The sequence below is a fragment of the Petromyzon marinus genome, chromosome 44 (genome assembly GCF_048934315.1).
Source record: "Petromyzon marinus isolate PM22_M1 ecotype Great Lakes invasive population chromosome 44, UKy_Petmar_22M1.pri1.0, whole genome shotgun sequence".
In the NCBI taxonomy this organism is placed as follows: Eukaryota; Metazoa; Chordata; class Hyperoartia; order Petromyzontiformes; family Petromyzontidae; genus Petromyzon; species Petromyzon marinus.
The window spans coordinates 1948785-1967820 of NC_133710.1; the positions used below are offsets into that span (position 1 = coordinate 1948785).

At 48.8% G+C, this 19036-nt stretch overlaps 1 protein-coding gene and 1 long non-coding RNA gene across 2 annotated transcripts in view; one reads left to right on the forward strand and one right to left on the reverse strand.

The window, feature by feature from the left end:
- The first annotated feature begins 5102 nt into the window (after positions 1-5102).
- LOC116951993 (uncharacterized) overlaps positions 5103-19036 on the forward strand; it is a 250555-nt gene continuing 236621 nt past the window's right edge. The window contains exon 1 of the mRNA XM_076073915.1: positions 5103-5577. Within this exon, the coding sequence (XP_075930030.1) occupies positions 5573-5577 (5 nt within the window). The 5' untranslated portion in view covers positions 5103-5572. The remainder of the gene's footprint in view (positions 5578-19036) is intronic.
- LOC142930877 (uncharacterized) lies at positions 9921-16527 on the reverse strand. The gene is made up of 2 exons (XR_012946849.1): positions 16072-16527; positions 9921-13573 (listed from the first exon to the last, which is right to left on the reverse strand). It is a non-coding gene; the product is annotated as an uncharacterized LOC142930877 (long non-coding RNA).

Sequence of the window (19036 nt, forward strand, 5' to 3'; positions counted from 1 at the left end):
CCTCTTTACTTCCCTATTAGACCAAAGCACAGCGCTTGTTTAACACACGTAGTCGTTCGCGACCAATATTATCCACAATAGATTCGAGTACAATTCGAGCATTAGAATTGTAAATGTTGTGCTGAACTAGTAACGAATTCGCGTGTTTTGTCAACGTGCAAAAACCTTGCTAATTGGCTGTGTCGGGTGGTGGCGGGTTTAACGACACATTTATATTCACGTGAACCTAACTTCTAATGACGCCTCTTCCTCTCGCGTAGTTCCACGGCGGTCTGTGTCGATCCGCGCGTGTTGATGCCACTGCTAGACGACAACACGGAGATTCACGTGCACCCCCTGGCCCAACGTTGTCGTGTTGGACTTGCGCTGTTTGCGGCTCGCGTGCGTTTTGTGTACCACCGTTGAATTGCCTCGTTGTTATGGACGTGCAATATTAATCCAGGTTCCCGTGTTCGTTCTCTGCAATATTTGTAGTTTTTTTTTCGTCTTTTTGTTACCTGCTGTTGCTCACGGATCACGGATCTCCCTTTTAAACTCGCTAACGGCATTATCTATCTAACGAATACAATGAAGCCATTACATATTCTGTGGTTCTTTCGGTAAAGTCACGTAGATAGAAAATAAAAGAAAAATAATAAAAATAATGAAAATAAAAATAAAAATATATTTTAAAAAGCAAAAAAAATCACGTTTCGATCGCCTGATGACGACCGCCTCTGTTGCGATCGAAACGTCGCGAGATTTGATATATATATTATTTATTTATATAGTTTTTTTTATTTTCTATCTACGTGACTTTACCGACAGAGCCATAGAATATGAATCCCTGTAGTCACGAAAGTTTTAAGTCAAAACCCACCACACCTACACGATCGGGATTTAAACTCAATCTTCAAATTGTACGCCGGGTGCCATAACCGCGGCATCTCTCAGCTCCGTAACAAAACGACGCTGTGTGTAACCATGCAGACTGCAGGGGCAATTGCTGTTCGCAAACGCCTATGAAGGCCAGGTTAGCAAACAGTCGGTAGCTTCCAGCCGCCATCGTCTCCCCAGTGACGATGTTTAGACACCGCAGCCATGTCAGGGACGAGTGAACGTAAGTTTATAATGCCCCATTCGCCACTGATGTTATCCGTGAGCAGGAATCGAACTCAGGTTTACGGGTTCACTGTGTTAGTGCGCTAACCACTGCACCACCGATCTAACCACACACAAACCAGTGGTGGATCCATTGATATTTACCAGATTAAAAAAAAACACTGGATGTACTTTTTAGATCTGTCTCTGACACAAAAATCCCCCGTGTGGCCTTAACAGACTGTTGGGGCAAGTGCTGCTAGCAAGCACCTGTGAAGGCCGGCACGGTACACGAGGTAAGTGGATAGCCAGCACGACTCCCGTCCGCCTTTGTCTCCCTAGTGCATACGGCACCAGGTACTTATTTAAAGCTTAGTCAACCTAGGGGTGGTCTCGGACCGGTTCTGTTATCCATCACTGATGTTGGCGCTGGGCGGGACTCCAACTCAGATGACCGGGTTTGTAGCGCAGCGCGCAAACCGTCATCTCACCGCTCCCCACACAAAGACACACACAAAGACACATCCGCACAGTGAAATGCATTTCAAACTCACAAAAGCTTTGCTTTATTCAGGCCCTTGGTGTGCGCGGTATCTCTAAAAACATATTTAAAAAGTTAAAAGACAAAACGTAATGCCAATTTGGGTCCTTCCTGACCAATTAGCAGCCTCGTGGTTGTTTTCATTGCTGGCTGTAGCCATCGGCGAAAAGACAGCCGGCCACAAAACATCCAAAACACGAAGCACTTCCACGCCAGTGGAATGACGTTGCCAAGTGGCCCAGTTGCGACTCCTCACCACCTGCCGCCGGAGTTTCACGTTCCGTTGGCGTTATGCAATGCGGCGCGGCTGAAGAAGTGGTCACAATGTGGCCTTCTCTCGCCCGTCAGGACACGCGTGTGCTCAATGCAGTGCCGGATTAAGCTAGTGCGGGGCCTGTAGCATATGTTATAAAGGGGCCCTAAATAATATATATAAAAAAATCACTTAAATATTTGACCACGTAAATTTTTAGCTTGCGTTGTAAGGTAATTGTATTTTTTAATTTGCTATACGGCCAGATAACACGACAAATCGCTAACTTTAAACACCCAGTCGTTCATGAAAGTTGAAGGCGGTATAGTACTATAGTAATAGAGCAAGTGCAGAATCACTGAACCATGAATCGATAGCTTGAAAGCATTTAGCACGGGGCCCTTGAAAGTGCGGGGCCCGTAGCTTTTGACTTAAAACTTGCAGGAATTCATATTCTTGGTTCTTTCGGTAAATTCACGTAGATAGAATATAAAATAATCTCTTATTTTTATTACTTATTATTTTTATTGTCTGTTATTTTTTTATTTTATTTTCTATCTACGTGACTTTACCGAAAGAACCAATAATATAGTAGCTACTACATATGTAGCTACTTTTGCAACGAGGATAATCCGGCACTGGCTTTACGCACAATGAGCCCGTTAGATTTCGTGAAAGCTTGGCCCGTGATGTGCATTTGTTTTTGCGTGTTTCAGTAACGCTCTTGATGAGCCCCGACAGCTGGCACGGCAGGTTTGAGCCCACGGTCCTGGTCATCCCGTGGTCAATCCACCGCTGGATGAAATCTCCCCCCAAACCCAACCTACGTATCTCGCGATTTGTGCGTTCGCGAGAATCCGGCCCGGAGCCGGCGGCACCGTGAGTCGATCTCACCGCTCCGTCTCCTACGCTCCGTCCCTTGGCTGCCACTCCGTTTTGCATTCCGTGACCCCTCGGCCACCGACCCCTCCTACACCGTGACGCGTCCTGCCCCCAAGCACCACTGTCACTTCGACGCTCTGGATGATGCCATGAGCCGGCGTGCGTGCTTCTCTCGCCCACGGGCTCCTCTTCACAGTCTCCCTCAATGCAGATTCCAAGCGCGCATCTCTCCGTGCCTGGTCCAGGCCAAGCGACCGTGGAAGTTCCACCACCAGCTCCAAACCACAAGCGGAAATGAGCGCCCACCGCACCTGCTTGCGTGTGAGCAGTGGGAATTGTGGCGGCGTGCGAGTGCTTTGTATCCTGGTTCACTCTGAATGGGAGCCATTCAATCTGACATCATGTCCTGTTCACATGCATAGTGCGTGTGTGTCAGTGATTGGCATGCAGGGCATTAGGATGGATGCGAAATACGGCGAGGTGATGTTTGTATGTGTGTGTATGTCAGTGGCTAGTTGGGAGGCAAGACATTATTTTGATGTGTGTGTTCATGAATAGATAGGATATTAATGCATTCGAATGTGCGTGTGTTATAAAAGTTGAATTGGAGACGTTAAGAGTTGTGTGCGTGCGTGTCAGTGGCTGGATGGGAGGCAACGTGTTAATATGTGTGTGTGTACTGTGTGTGTGTACTGTGTGTGTGTACTGTGTGCATGTCATGTGGGGAGCGGCAGTGTAGTGGTTGGAGCTACGCTGCGCTACGAACCCGGCGACCCGAGTTCGATTCCCGCTCACGGCCAAAATCAGTAACGATTATCTGAACCGGTCCTGGGCCTCCCCTAGGTCGACGCAGCCTCAAATGAGTACTTGGTGCGGTGTATAAACATCGCCACTGGGGAGACAAAGGCGGTCGGACGTGGTTGCTGGCCACCCACCCCCTCGTGTGCCGTTCCGGCCTTCATAGGTGCTGCTCGCTAACAGCACTTGCCCCAACAGTCTGTTAAGGCTATACAGGGGATCTTTGTCTTTGTCATGCAGCCCTCATGTCTAGTCACTGCATACCCAAGCAGCTTTTGCTTGGCCGGACAGAGATGATTAAACGACCACGACATGGGATAGAGAAGAGATGGAGTGATGTGGTACAGGAGGATGTGGAGCTGAGTGGACTTGCCGATGACTGGTACCAGCGGTGTCAAGATCGGCCTCTGTGGAGGAGGTTCGTGAAGGACGCTGCTGGGCAGTTGGAGGCAGTCGCCCTCCAACAACAACGGAGGGCAGAGGAGCGACGCTCACAACAACGAGAGGAGCGCCGGGTGGATAAAACACAGCGAGTTGGCACAGTAGGGGGCACAGGTGGTGCATCAGCCAAGTAATCAGTCAACCCACGACACCTGCTGGGTCTGTCCCGTGATCTCCTGCCAACGAGCCTTCGACACTGCACGTGGCCTCAAATGTGCACCTAGCCTGGCACAGGCGCCGTGGTGACGTCATTGCCACTCGGCGAACAGTGGTTGTTGGTTCAGTGGCAAGGCACTGTGTGTGTGTGTCAGTGACAAGGCACTGTGTGTGTGTGTCAGTGGCAAGGCACTGTGTGTGTGTGTCAGTGGCAAGGCACTGTGTGTGTGTCAGTGACAAGGCACTGTGTGTGTGTCAGTAGCAAGGCACTGTGTGTGTGTGTGTCAGTGACAAGGCACTGTGTGTGTCAGTGACAAGGCACTGTGTGTGGTGTGTCAGTGACAAGGCACTGTGTGTGGTGTGTCAGTGGCAAGGCACTGTGTGTGTCAGTGACAAGGCACTGTGTGTGTCAGTGACAAGGCACTGTGTGTGTCAGTGACAAGGCACTGTGTGTGTGTGTGTCAGTGACAAGGCATTGTGTGTCAGTAACAATGCACTGTGTGTGTGTCAGTGGCAAGGCACTGTGTGTGTGTCAGTGACAAGGCACTGTGTGTGTTAGTGGCAAGACATTAAGGTATGTGTGTGTATATATCTGCTTAGAAGGCAAGGGAAATCATATATGTGTGTGTCTTAGTTTTTCAATGGCAGGCAATAAATTAGGATGCCAGTGTGCGTGTCCTGGTACTTGAATGGAAGGCAAGGCCTTGTTATAGCCGCGTGTCTGAGGCTGACTTGGATGCGGGTGCCTTAGGACGTGCGTGTGTGAGTGAGTGCGCGTGTGGTGAATATTGCCCGGCAAAGAGAGAGAGAGACAGCAGGCCCCGCTGATGCACATGGTGGGGTTGGTGGTGGTGGTGGGGTGCAGGGTAGGAGAGACAGGGGAAGGAGGGAGGGACAGGCGTGGCTCGGACGAGGAGGCGATTCTTGCTTCCAGCAGATGAGCAGCAGCAGCAGCATACGGCTTGTGTCGGCGCATAGTAAGCTGAGCAGCCCTGTAATCCTGACACATCCTCACCGCATCCATTCGCTATCCCAGCCAACACCCCCCACCCCACTCCTCTCTCTCTCTCGGCCCATCCCTCCTCCTCTCTCTCCATCCCTCCCTCCCTCTTCATCACCTCCCTCTCTCCATCCCTGCGTGTGTGCGCGCTGCATCATACACAGCCCGTATCTCTGCGTCTACGTGCACACACGTACATCAAACCCTACACACACACGCGCGCGCATCTACACACACACACATCTATACGTTTTACTGTGTAAGTGATATATTTCACACAGGCATCCACACACGCACAGGCGTGCACACACACAGGCATCCACACACACAGGCATCCACACACACAAGCGTTCACACACACACACGAAGATTCTACAGCCTACGAGGCAATCGGCTATCGAGGCAGTGCCGTGTTCATCAAATGGAGTGAGTCACATTTATGTCATTATACGTACGATCGTTTTGTATTAATTGAGCAATTTGTGATTTCATGCGCTTTGTTTTTATATATTTTAAAAAAATGCACACAGGTATAGCGTATTTTATCGGATGCTATTCTGTTCATGATGCTACCTGTAATTCTGTTAACATTTTTTTGTAGATCGTATGCACGGAGCCTAGTTACCTTTAATATTGTTGCCATGTTACCATATACTGCACCCTGAATAATATATATGTATACAACGGTATACATTACCTCCTGTACGCCGTGTACATGCATTATTCATAGTCACCCGTTCACCATACCGGACTGCACGGATATTTCATGGTTTTACGGCTCGCCTCATCGATAAGCTGGGGAATAATCCGACTGGCGTCTGTTTCCACCCGTGCCGCTGGACGGGAGGTTGATGGGCTCGGCTCGGTGACGTCATCGCCACGATGAAATGGGCGTGGCTTGTAGGGCGGAGCAGGGGGTTTCCCGCCTTCGGGAGTCAGAATTAAGTGGGGGGGGGGGGGGGGGGCACCAGATAAATGTATTAAGGGGGTCCGAGTAGCATAGCTGCCAAGCCCTTATCGGTGCCCCACCTTACTCCAGACCAATCCAGACCTTATTGGTCACCCCGTGCCCCTTATCAATCTCAACGTTCATCCTATACACTACACTATACACTAATATACACCACACACCTTGCAACACCTTTTCAGTGCCCCACCTTACTCCAGACCAATTCAGACCTTATTGGTCACCCCGTGCCCCTTATAAATCTCAACGTTCATCCTACACAGTCCCATCACAAGAGAGAAACACACACACACATAGACTACATTTGTGTTTGCCCGTATTGAAACGGCTGTACACCGTATGGACCCGAATACTCAATTTCCCTGTACAAGAATACGGGGTAAACCGTATGGGTTGACAGCTATGGAGTAATTGATTAGAGATGAAAAAAAATTCCATTGCTAATTTTTGGTCGATACAGTAACTACATTATACATTTTTTATTTATTTAAAGCTTTAGTGACTGCAGGGATCCATATTATTGGTTCTTTCGGTAAAGTCACGTAGAAGGGAAACAATAAAATAATAAAAATATTGTTTTACATTCTACACTTGCACTGCATAAAAAAAACACATTCTACAATAAAACCGATTTAGAAGGGAATAGAAACATGTAATAAGCGACGTTTCGGGCAATGACCCCTCTTCAGAGCACACAGACCAGAGAGATTGAGTGAAGAGCAGTTGGCGACTGGCACTCTATTACACCAGAGGACCCTGATAAATATGACCACTTTTAAAATCTGAGTGCAGTAAAGTTGAAGCGCACATCTCCCGCTCGCCATGCACTCCACACTGGCTGCTGTGCACGTTGCGTGCTGTAGCACACAGTGCAGGATTAAGCAAATGCGGGGCCCGTAGCATATGTAGCTCATTTTGCTACTCGGGATAATCCGGCACTGGCTGCACGTTGGGTGATATGGGAGACGGAGGACCAGTATCGCGAATCCTCGCATCCGCGATTTGACTCCTCTTATCCGCAAAAAAAAATAAACCCATCGCAGATAATTATAGGATGCCGTTGAACAGAGACGCGTGGGAAGAAGCGTCGTGGATAAATGAGTTTTCGCGTCCCTGCAGCTGCCGCGGCCACAGCTAAGAAGAGGCGTCCTGCTGCCGTGTATCACTGTGGAGTCTGTTCACAAAACCAAACAACCCAGAATGCACCCCATCTCATTAGACCTCGGAAGCAAATCAAACTAATACTCACGACAATTTCTATCCACCGGTGTGCTGTACTAGTGACTACCTGCTGGATCTCCTCTCTGTTTCAAAGAACAAATTTGACCTCAGGTCTTCGCTCATTTACCAGCTTCACATTCCTTATTGCCGTACAAAAACTGGAGGAAGGGCCTTTGCTATTGATGCCCCCAGGGTCTGGAATGCTATTGACAATAAACTGCAACTTGAATCGCTACCAATGAGATCTTCTCTCAAAACTGCTCTAGAGGAGTTGTACATCCCTAGCTGCCACTGCTATTCATTGGCGTAAAATAAAATAAAATGTTTCGCTCCGGATGACGCTGCAAAGTATTATCTGTATTTTGATTTAGCGTGCTGATCTTAAAGGTGCATTGAAAAAATTGATACTCCGACTGATGCTTCTGTTGTTGTGGAGTAACTCATGCAGCCAGCTATGGCTCTAGGATTTGGTGTTACATGTTATTTATGTAGTTTATTGTAAAAAATTCGGTCACAATCCCTATGATCACTGTTACATTGCAATTATGGCTTTATTTTTTGGTGATTTCGAAAAGTTTTTTGGTTTGGACATGTTTGTTTTGTTGTAGTACGGAGTTAGACTGATGGCCTTAATCTAATTTTTCTTGTAGTTGTTGTTTGACTTGCATCCCACTGGGATTTTTGCACACAGCGTTGGTGTACGGTGCTTTTTCAGGAATATTTAGCTGTTTTTTTCATGGATTTTCTGTTTGCACAGTCACATAGTCACTTTAAGATGTTTTTCTTGTTCGTGTTTTTGTTTTTTGTTTGTTGTGGTTGCACCCGATTCAAGAGCCGAATGGCTCACAGTGCTATACCAAATAAATAAACTGAAACTGAAATAATTGGCACGTTCTGTTTACGTGACAACTCTTACTAGTTGGCTGGGTCGGGTGGTGGCGGGTTTAACGACACATTTATACATTTACGCGATCTAACCTCCCAAAAAAACCTCTGCTATGGATGTTATTGGTCGCGAAAGCCTTCTACGTGTTAAACTACAATTTGTATTTTTTTAACCAATGAACTACGCAGATTTTTTTTCAGAAGCCACCTGGCACTCACACATGATAGCGCAACCCAGCGGCTTTTAGACGTCGTGAGGACGTTTATCGGAGCAGCCCAATCCTCTAAAAGCAGTCGAGCGAGTATATGTGAGACCAGCCCACGCCATGTCTACAGGTGCTATAGGTTACTGCCGTTGCGGGACCGTGCAGTGGGCAGCAGAGGGCATTGCAGCAAAACCCCACTGTTGTGTTGCACTTCTATGCCCCCCCTACCTACCACCACGCTCATGATCACCGGCTCCATTAAACCACACTGACCAGCGTTGTCATGTCTGCTCGAATATCCTCCACGATTTGGACAGCGTGAGGGAGGCCTTCATCCAACAGTGGATATCCGTGTACAACATATTAATGACATCTCTCGTGTATTTAAAAAAAGTTTTTTTTTTAATATACGCTAAAGTATCGCATTTATATTAGGTGAGCATATTTTAGCGTGTGTATTTCATGCGCAAGCTACGCTGTTTGCAATGAGAGTGTGTGCGTACAAGTGGGTACAGCTTGTGCTGGTATATCGATGGACATTGCAGTTTGCATGCTGTGTGGGTGTTATTCACTGCACATGATGTATGCTGAATGGCTGTCCGTTGTTTTATGCTCGTAGAGTTTAACTTACGAGGCGTTCATACCCAAACACACACGCGCACACGTGTGCGGTATATACTCTATGTTGAATTTCCTTCGAGAGAACTCGCATGGGCGAGTTCTCTCCGGGTTCTAGTCCTTCCAAGGTGTCACATGCCAATTGGATGGAAGTTTGCCAGATGTTGCCAAAGTTTTGGGGCTCTTTGAAGGTTCTTCACGGCGAGTTATTATTATTACATTGTTAATGTACAGGGGCCGTCCATAAATGACGTCACGCACCTGGCGGGGGGGGAGGGGGTCAGACATTTGTGACGATGTTGTGACGAGGGGGGGGGGGGGGAGAGAAATGTGACGTCACATCAAAATGCGCAACTTTAAATAAATAAAGACAACACGTTCGACTAAATTAAATATAATTTTTAATAAATGTTTTCTCCTACAACATCAGAGTGCAGCGCCACATTAAATACGCACTACAATGCCAATAGTTTAAAGCGATTTGAAGCATGTTTTATTTTCAAAATGGAAATATGGTTTGGGGGGGGGGAAGCTTTGTGACGTCATATTTATGGGGGGGTCTGACTTTTTGTGACGCCGTGTGACGAGGGGGGGGGGGGTAAAAAATCGTCCAAAATCGCGTGACGTCATTTATGGACGCCCCCACAGCACGTGACAGTGTGGTAGCTCGCTATTAGGTACTCAACTTGCTGATACCCAGTCCCCTTCGACAAATGTGTGGTACCTCGCCATAACGTGCTCGAGATTTACCAACGTGACCACTCAGACAACATTGTTTACGTTTCACAGCGAACATTCAGCATCCTCCACTGGCTACAGTCTCTGTCATGTGTACTCTGTTGATATATTTCACGTGTACTCTATTCGATACATACTACCCGCCCTCGCATAACGTATTTATGACGGCTATATTTTTTGTTACATACGAAGTGTCGTCACAGGCTGTGGCGGCGCTGCCCGTGACGTCATATTTTCGGAATCGGCCGGGATCATGAATGTGGTCATCTTGGTCTGAATTTTTTGTATTTATTTTGGATTCATCCAAAACTCCGGACCACATTCCGACTCTGTCGTGTGAATAGGCTGCACCACTCATGCTGTTGACTATCAAATCCATGCTGGTTTATACCAGCAGATGCATTGCATGCAGGGTGGTTCGCGTAATACTCTACATAGCTTGCACAGGACACGTGATGTGGTATTCTATTTATGTCATCCTGTCATATAGTGCACGTAGGTGTGCATGCCTGGTGTGAGAATAATTATATTGCCATGCTGCTTGTGTTTAGTGCAGCAGTATTCACGAGTGTGATTATGTTATAGAGAGTAATGGAATGCACAACAACGTCCACTCTCTATGTGAGGCTGCAGTGTTTATATGGGATGTATGGCTTGTGTGTATATACAAATACATAGGCAATCTTCATGGATGTGGCTATTGGTGCGCAGCATGCATTAAGATATATGTTGTGCATTGAGTTGATTGTGTGTGTTGGATGACGAATATCCGAACCGATCCTTGGACACGCCTAGGTCGACTCAGACTTAAATGTAAACCTAGTTCGGAATGTGATAACGATCAGCGTTGGTAGGGGCGAACGAGCACTTGCCCCAGCGCTCCGTTCGGGGCTACATGGGGGATCTTTGTTTTTTGCTTGCGTCCGCCCGTGCGCGCCGTCGATTAGCATGCACGCCTGTGCTGCTGCTGCTACTGAGGCATGGCATGGGTGTGGTGACTCCCATCGGCAGCAGCATCCACCTCCACCACCACCATTCACGCGCACACACACGCAGCGTGCATCCATTGTGCACACAGGGATATCCCACACACACATACACATATATAAAGATCCCCCGTATAGCCTGTAACAGACTTTTGGGGCAAGTGCTGTTAGTGAGCACCTATGAAGGCGCACGAGGGGATGGGTGGCCAGCGCCACGCCCGGCCGCCTTTGTCTCCCCAGTGGCGATGTTTACACACCGCACCAGGTACTCATTTGAGGCTGAGACGACCTAGGGGAGGCCCAGGACCGGTTCAGATAATCGTCATTGATTTTGGCCGTGAGCGGGAATCGAACTCGGGTCGCCAGGTTCGTAGCGCAGCGCGCTAACCGCTCCCCACAGCACACAGCACACACGCGTGGGCAATATGACCACGCAACACAACCACGTAGACCCACGTGGTCAACGACATGACGCAATGCACAGCTTACCCATATTGTGCATGGCATCACACACACACAGAATACTAACATCGGGTGGGTGTGAGTCTGGATTCATTTATATAATCATGGATATGGATGAACATACTTTAATCCTACACTGGGGATATGTTCTACTATTTCTTGGATGAATGCAAGGAAACAAATTAATTCACAAGTCAGACCTAGATAATTGGATTGTGTATGCTAATGTTTTTTTCGGTTTGCTCATGAAAATGCGACATCGCTTCTATTACATAATCTCTGTGTTCTCAAAAGTAATGGAATAATAATGTCAACTTTTAACGCGCTGCCATCGCACGGTATTCACTCATCGCTCTCGTAGAGAGAGAGAGAGAGACAGAGGACGACTCAGAGGCGCTAGGAAGAGGAACCACAAACGAGCTTAGGGAAGGCAGCAGCAGCCAGGCGGTGATCTGGCGCTACCAATAATTGCCCGAGCTCTACTATCCTCTATATATAAATATATTTTCGGCGAATCAATGAGCGTTCATACATGTGGCAGGGATCCGGAGTACTCGGAGAAAACCCACGCGTGCGAGGGGGCAACGCTCGATCTCTCGCCTCGTGTGCAGGAGGTTGTGGGTTAGATCCCAACAATCTGAGTACGACGTTTCGTCAGTTATTACAACTAGTTTCATCAGGCGACCGCCAGATTTGTGGAAAAGTCCACCTGTAAATGTTGAGGCTTGGCTCTCCAACACACCAGTGTGCTGTACTAGTGACGAATTGACACGTTCTGTTTACAACCCTTACTAGGTGGCTGTGTCGGGTGGTGGCGGGTTTTAACGACACATTTATATATTTACGTGGCGATCTAACCCAAAAAAACCTCTATTATGGATGATATCGGTCACGAAAGCCTCCTACGTGTTAAATTGTCCGATTACTCACGACTCGAGGCTTCACAAGTAGTGCAACCTATTTATCTTTTTACGGATTTGGAATTCCATCACCTGATTTGCTTTTTTTTGTTATGAACAAACTCCGATCGAGGCGAAGCGTCCGCCCACATACCCTGCACCCCCCCCCCCCGGCTCGGACGTACGCGGGAGTTCACGCCCTGGGAGTTCACGCCATCGGGAGTTCACGCCCTGGGAGTTCACGCCCTTGGGAGTTCACGCCCTGGGAGTTCACGCCCTTGGGAGTTCACGCCCTGGGAGTTCACGCCTTTGGGAGTTCACGCCATCGGGAGTTCACGCCCTTGGGAGTTCACGCCCTGGGAGTTCACGCCCTTGGGAGTTCACGCCCTGGGAGTTCACCCTCTTGGGAGTTCACGCCCTTGGGAGTTCACGCCCTTGGGAGTTCACGCCCTGGGAGTTCACGCCCTGGGGAGTTCACGCCCTTGGGAGTTCACACCCTTGGGAGTTCACGCCCTGGGGAGTTCACGCCCTTGGGAGTTCACGCCATCGGGAGTTCACGCTCTTGGGAGTTCACGCCCTTGGGAGTTCACGCCCTGGGAGTTCACGCTCTTGGGAGTTCACACCCTCGGGAGTTCATGGACTTGGGAGTTCACACCATCGGGAGTTCACGCTCTTGGGAGTTCACACCCTCGGGAGTTCATGGACTTGGGAGTTCACGCCCTTGGGAGTTCACGCCTTGGGAGTTCACGCCCTGGGGAGTTCACGCCCTTGGGAGTTCACGCCCTTGGGAGTTCACGCCCTTGGGAGTTCACGCCCTTGGGAGTTCACGCCCTTGGGAGTTCACGCTCTTGGGAGTTCACACCCTTGGGAGTTCACGCCATCGGGAGTTCACGCCATCGGGAGTTCACGCTCTTGGGAGTTCACGCTCTTGGGAGTTCACGCTCTTGGGAGTTCACGCCCTGGGAGTTCACACCCTTGGGAGTTCACGCCCTTGGGAGTTCACGCCCTTGGGAGTTCACGGACTTGGGAGTTCACGCTCTTGGGAGTTCACGCCATCGGGAGTTCACGCCATCGGGAGTTCACGCTCTTGGGAGTTCACGCTCTTGGGAGTTCACACCCTTGGGAGTTCACGCCATCGGGAGTTCACGCCATCGGGAGTTCACGCTCTTGGGAGTTCACGCTCTTGGGAGTTCACGCTCTTGGGAGTTCACGCCCTGGGAGTTCACACCCTTGGGAGTTCACACCCTTGGGAGTTCACGCCCTTGGGAGTTCACGGACTTGGGAGTTCACACCATCGGGAGTTCACCCTCTTGGGAGTTCACGCCCTGGGGAGTTCACGCCCTGGGAGTTCACGCCCTGGGAGTTCACCCTCTTGGGAGTTCACACCATCGGGAGTTCACGCCCTTGGGAGTTCACGCCCTTGGGAGTTCACGCGAGCACCTATGAAGGCCGGAACGGCACACGAGGGGGTGGGTGACCAGCAACCACGCCCGGCCGCCTTTGTCTCCCTAGTGGCGATGTTTTACACACTGCACCGGGTACTCATTTAAGGCTGAGTCGACATAGTGGGAGGCCCAGGACCGGTTTGGATAATTGTCACTGCCGTTGGCCGTGAGCGGGAATCGAACTCGGGTGCCACCGGGTTCGTAGCAGCAGCGATCGCACCCCACATTACACGGCACACAAAGACAACGACCCCCCGTATCGTCTCAGCAGTCTGTTGAGACACACACACGTACACACACGTACACACACGTACACACACACACCTACACACACGTACACACACACACGTACATACACACACACACCTACACACACGTACACACACACACACGTACACACACACACGTACACACACACATACACACGTACACACACACACACGTACACACACACACGTACACACACACGTACACACACACACGTACACACACACACACCTACACACACGTACACACGCGTACACACACACACATACACACACACACGTACACACACACACACACGTACACACACGTACACACACACACGTACACACACACACGTACACACACACACGTACACACACACATGTACACACACACACGTACACACGCGTACCCACACACACGTACACACACACGCACACGTACACACGCACGTACACACACACGTACACACACACACATACACGTACACACACACACGTACACACACACACGCACGTACACACACACACGTACACACACACACCTACACACACGTACACACACGTACACACGCGTACCCACACACACGTGCACACACGCACGTACACACACGCACACACGCGCGCGCGTGCTCACTGACGCAACCGTGGATGTGCTCCCCCACCACGTTCACAGACTCAACAAAATTCCTCGCGTGACACAATTTGTCTGGCGCGCGTCACCAGCGTCTCCGTGTGCCACCCCCATCTCACTCGAGACGTGATGTTCTCACCGCACCCCCCCTCCCCAACAACAACAATGAACAAGAGCTACAAACACAATAGCTCTTAGGAAAGGGTGGCATATAAAGTTACTAAAGATTCGTATAATTATTATAATCCATGCTGTCAATTAATTTTGTTTTGCCCTGGGATAAAATAACCCACTGGGTCTGCTCGAGGTTTGCCCTCGTATAGCTGCCGAGCAGGACACGGGGGTGGTGCTGTAGCGGAGCCCTCAACTCGCAGTGGGCAAAGTTCAGTCCCTGGTCAGGGTCAGGACATTGTAACCTCTCTCCATCGTTAATAATAAAACACACACACACACACAAGCTCCGCATTACGGGATTGCCAAGTGGTGCTTGGCGTACGCAGTAGACTGGGGCTGTGGTCTCTCTCATAAAAAAAGAGCTGCTTAGGTCCCATGGGCCTTACAGCTTGACACCGGCTCTCGCCATAGGAATGTGGAATTTACACTCGGGCCGCCAACGGAAGTTGAGCAACCCATCCCCGACGTTTGCGCAGCCTCTGTTGGAGCCGTGACGAGCACTCTGAGAAGCCCGGGGCATGCCGGTGTCTGTCGGCGTCTGTCATTGTTGAGGTGTGGAGGGAGAATGGAATGATCGTTGCAGCATCCGGCGAGGCTAGGTTCTCCGTGTTGCTGTGGGAATGGAAACTCGTGTTCTGAATATTTTTTTTGACGGGTTTTACATTTTTTTTCGACGAACAACGTCTTTCCATAAGAGTTTTTTTTGTGTTAGATCGCGTAAATATATACATGTGTCGTTAAACCCGCCACCACCCGACACAGTCAACTAATAAGGGTTGTCACGTAAACAGAACGTGGCCAATTCGTCACTAGTACAGCAGCACACCGGTATGTTGGAGAGCCAAGCCACAACATTTACAATCTGAGTACGACGTTTCGCCAGTAATTACAACTAGCATCATCAGGAAGACAGCCAGATTTGTGTTGAAATCCTCCTGGTTATGATGCTACGTGTAATTTATGATATTTCAAAGGCGACGTTTCGGGGAATACCCCTTCTTCACAGCCCCTAAGACATCCAATAGCGGATTTACAAAAGACAACCACGTGTTTTTGTGACATGTCAGTCGAAATATTGCTCGTGTGTGTGTGCGCCTTCTCTCTGCCCTGAGAAAGGCCCAATTCCCTTAAAATGGTGTAAATCGTTCTCATCGTTTGCAATGCGTCGCGATATGCCTTTGGTGGGGGAGGGGGACAAAAACGAACTTTCGACGCATTGAAGTGTGCACCGCCTAAATGCATTCGCGTGAATGCACCACAAGCGTCGTTAAAACGCTCGACGCATCACGTGGCGATATCGCATCGGACGCATTACACGACGATGTGACGCATTCACACGAGAATGACGATACAACATCGGACGCATTCTTTGGCGATGATGATATAATTGACATGCTCGATCAAAAATCATCAACGCGGCTTCCCCGTAGCGGTACTCACGGAGCCCCGCGCTCCACGGAGGTGCGCGGCGCGGGTGAGCGGGGACCCCGTGGGGATGTCCGTGGGGATGTCCGTGGGGATGTCCGTGGGGATGTTCGCGGGGATGTCCGTGGGGACCCCGTGGGGATGTCCGTGGGGATGTCCGTGGGGATGTCCGTGGGGATGTCCGTGGGGATGTCCGTGGGGATGTCCGTGGGGATGTCCGTGGGGATGTCCGTGGGGATGTCCGTGGGGATGTCCGTGGGGATGTCCGTGGGGATGTCCGTGAGGATGTCCGTGGGGATGTCCGTGGGGATGTCCGCGGCGTCTCGCGCTCCTCTCCCGGGGCTGCAGCTTCCCCTCTCTCTGCGGCGTCTCCTCTCGTGCAGGGGGAGCCGCCATCGTTGTGGCGGTGGCGTCGACGCTGCTGCTGCCACATTGCAAAATACTGCTCGGTTTAGTTTCCCCCCCCCACCTACTCCCCCCACCCCCACTACCCCCCAACCCCCCTCCACCTTAAGTCGTCCATGCACCTTAATGTGGCATGTGGGCAACCCAGTTGTGTCCGGAGAAGAACAGCGTAGAACAACAACGTAGAAGAACAAAAACGTAGAAGAACAACAACGTAGAAGAACAACAACGTAGAAGAACAACAACGTAGAAGAACAGCAACGTAGAAGAACAACAACGTAGAAGAACAGCAACGTAGAAGAACAACAACGTAGAAGAACAACAACGTAGAAGAACAACAACGTAGAAGAACAGCAACGTAGAAGAACAACAACGTAGAAGAACAGCAACGTAGAAGAACAACAACGTAGAAGAACAACAACGTAGAAGAACAACAATGTAGAAGAACAACAACGTAGAAGAACAACAACGTAGAAGAACAACAACGTAGAAGAACAACAACGTAGAAGAACAACGTAGAAGAACAACAACGTAGAAGAACAACAACGTAGAAGAACAACAACGTAGAAGAACAACAACGTAGAAGAACAACAACGTAGAAGAACAACAACGTAGAAGAACAACAACGTAGAAGAACAGCAACGTAGAACAACAACGTAGAAGAACAACAACGTAGAAGAACAACAACGTAGAAGAACAACAACGTAGAAGAACAACGTAGAAGAACAACAACGTAGAAGAACAACAACGTAGAAGAACAATAACGTAGAAGAAGAACAACAACGTAGAAGAACAACAACGTAGAAGAACAACAACGTAGAAGAACAATAACGTAGAAGAACAACAACGTAGAAGAACAACAACTTAGAAGAACAACAACGTGGAAGAACAACAACGTAGAAGAACAACAACGTAGAAGAACAGCAACGTAGAACAACAACGTAGAAGAACAACACCGTAGAAGAACAACAACGTAGAAGAACAACAACGTAGAAGAACAGCAACGTAGAACAACAACGTAGAAGAACAACAACGTAGAAGAACAACAACGTAGAAGAACAACAACGTAGAAGAACAACAACGTAGAAGAACAACAACGTAGAAGAACAAAAACGTAGAAGAACAACAACGTAGAAGAACAGCGTAGAAGAACAACGTAGAAGAACAACAACGTAGAAGAACAACAACGTAGAAGAACAACAACGTAGAAGAACAATAACGTAGAAGAACAACAACGTAGAAGAACAATAACGTAGAAGAACAACAACGTAGAAGAACAACAACGTAGAAGAACAACAACGTAGAAGAACAACAACATAGAAGAACAACAACGTAGAAGAACAACAACGTAGAAGAACAACAACGTAGAAGAACAATAACGTAGAAGAACAACAACGTAGAAGAACAACAACGTAGAAGAACAACAACGTAGAAGAACAGCAAGCGCAGCGTGCACACCGAGAAGCACGCGTTGGCGTCCATCAGCCGATTGGCTTCGCCCAGTCGATTTCTATTTTCAAATTGGCGCTTGCGGCCTACACAAACGCCACGCACGGCCACCTTTGTCTCCCCCAGCGCTGATGTTTACATACCCAGCACCAGATACGATAATAAACTAAAAAACGGAAACTTTTTGTTTTATTTTACCAGGTGAGGTCCACTGAGCGATGTAGCTTCTTTTTCAGAAGCGACCTGGCCATCACAAATGATAGCTCAACGAAGTTGGCTTGTAATTGTGTGAATGTATAGCAGCCAAATACTCTAGTCCACGCGACCACGGGGAGAGAGAGACACGCAAACTCCATAGATACAGGCATCAGGGTCGGGATCGAACCCACGACCTCCTGTACACCACGCGAGGTAGTCAACATCTCAAAGCCACCAAATTTGCACGTGAGCACGGGTCACCGGGCTGGGCGGCGCAGTAGCAGCGTCTTAACCCAGTCCTCTTGGCCCATCGCAAGTCGGGCCCTGTTCGTGAATTAAACAACGAGCGCTCCTAATGTCTATCGATTAGCGCGCCTGGAGCCTGGAGCGAGGTGCAGGCAGAAATCATTGCGACGCTGCACTTCCATCAATGGCCTTGGAATGTCGAAGTGATTAATCGGGCACGTTGATGAATGCACTTCTACTGTTGCTACTTTTTTTTACATATCGAACGGTTGCCGGCAGTGCCGCATTAAGCTAGTGCGGGGCCTATATCATATGTTATAATGCTAAATAAAAAACACATACATATTAAAACACTAATTTGTATCTTGCATAGTAAAGTAATTGTATTTTTTCATTTACTATACAGCCAGATAATACGACAAATCGATAGCCTTAAACACCCAGTCGTTCATAAAAGTTGAAGGCGGTATAGTACTATAGTAATAGAGCAAGTGCAGAATCACTGAACCGGAATTTATAGCTTGAAAGCATTTAGTGTGGGGCTCTTGAAAGTGCGGGGCCTGTAGCTCCTACGGGCTACTACATATATAGTAACTACTACTACATATGTAGTAGCTGCTACTACATATGTAGTAGCTACTACATATGTAGTAGCTACTACTACTTATGTAGTAGCTACTAC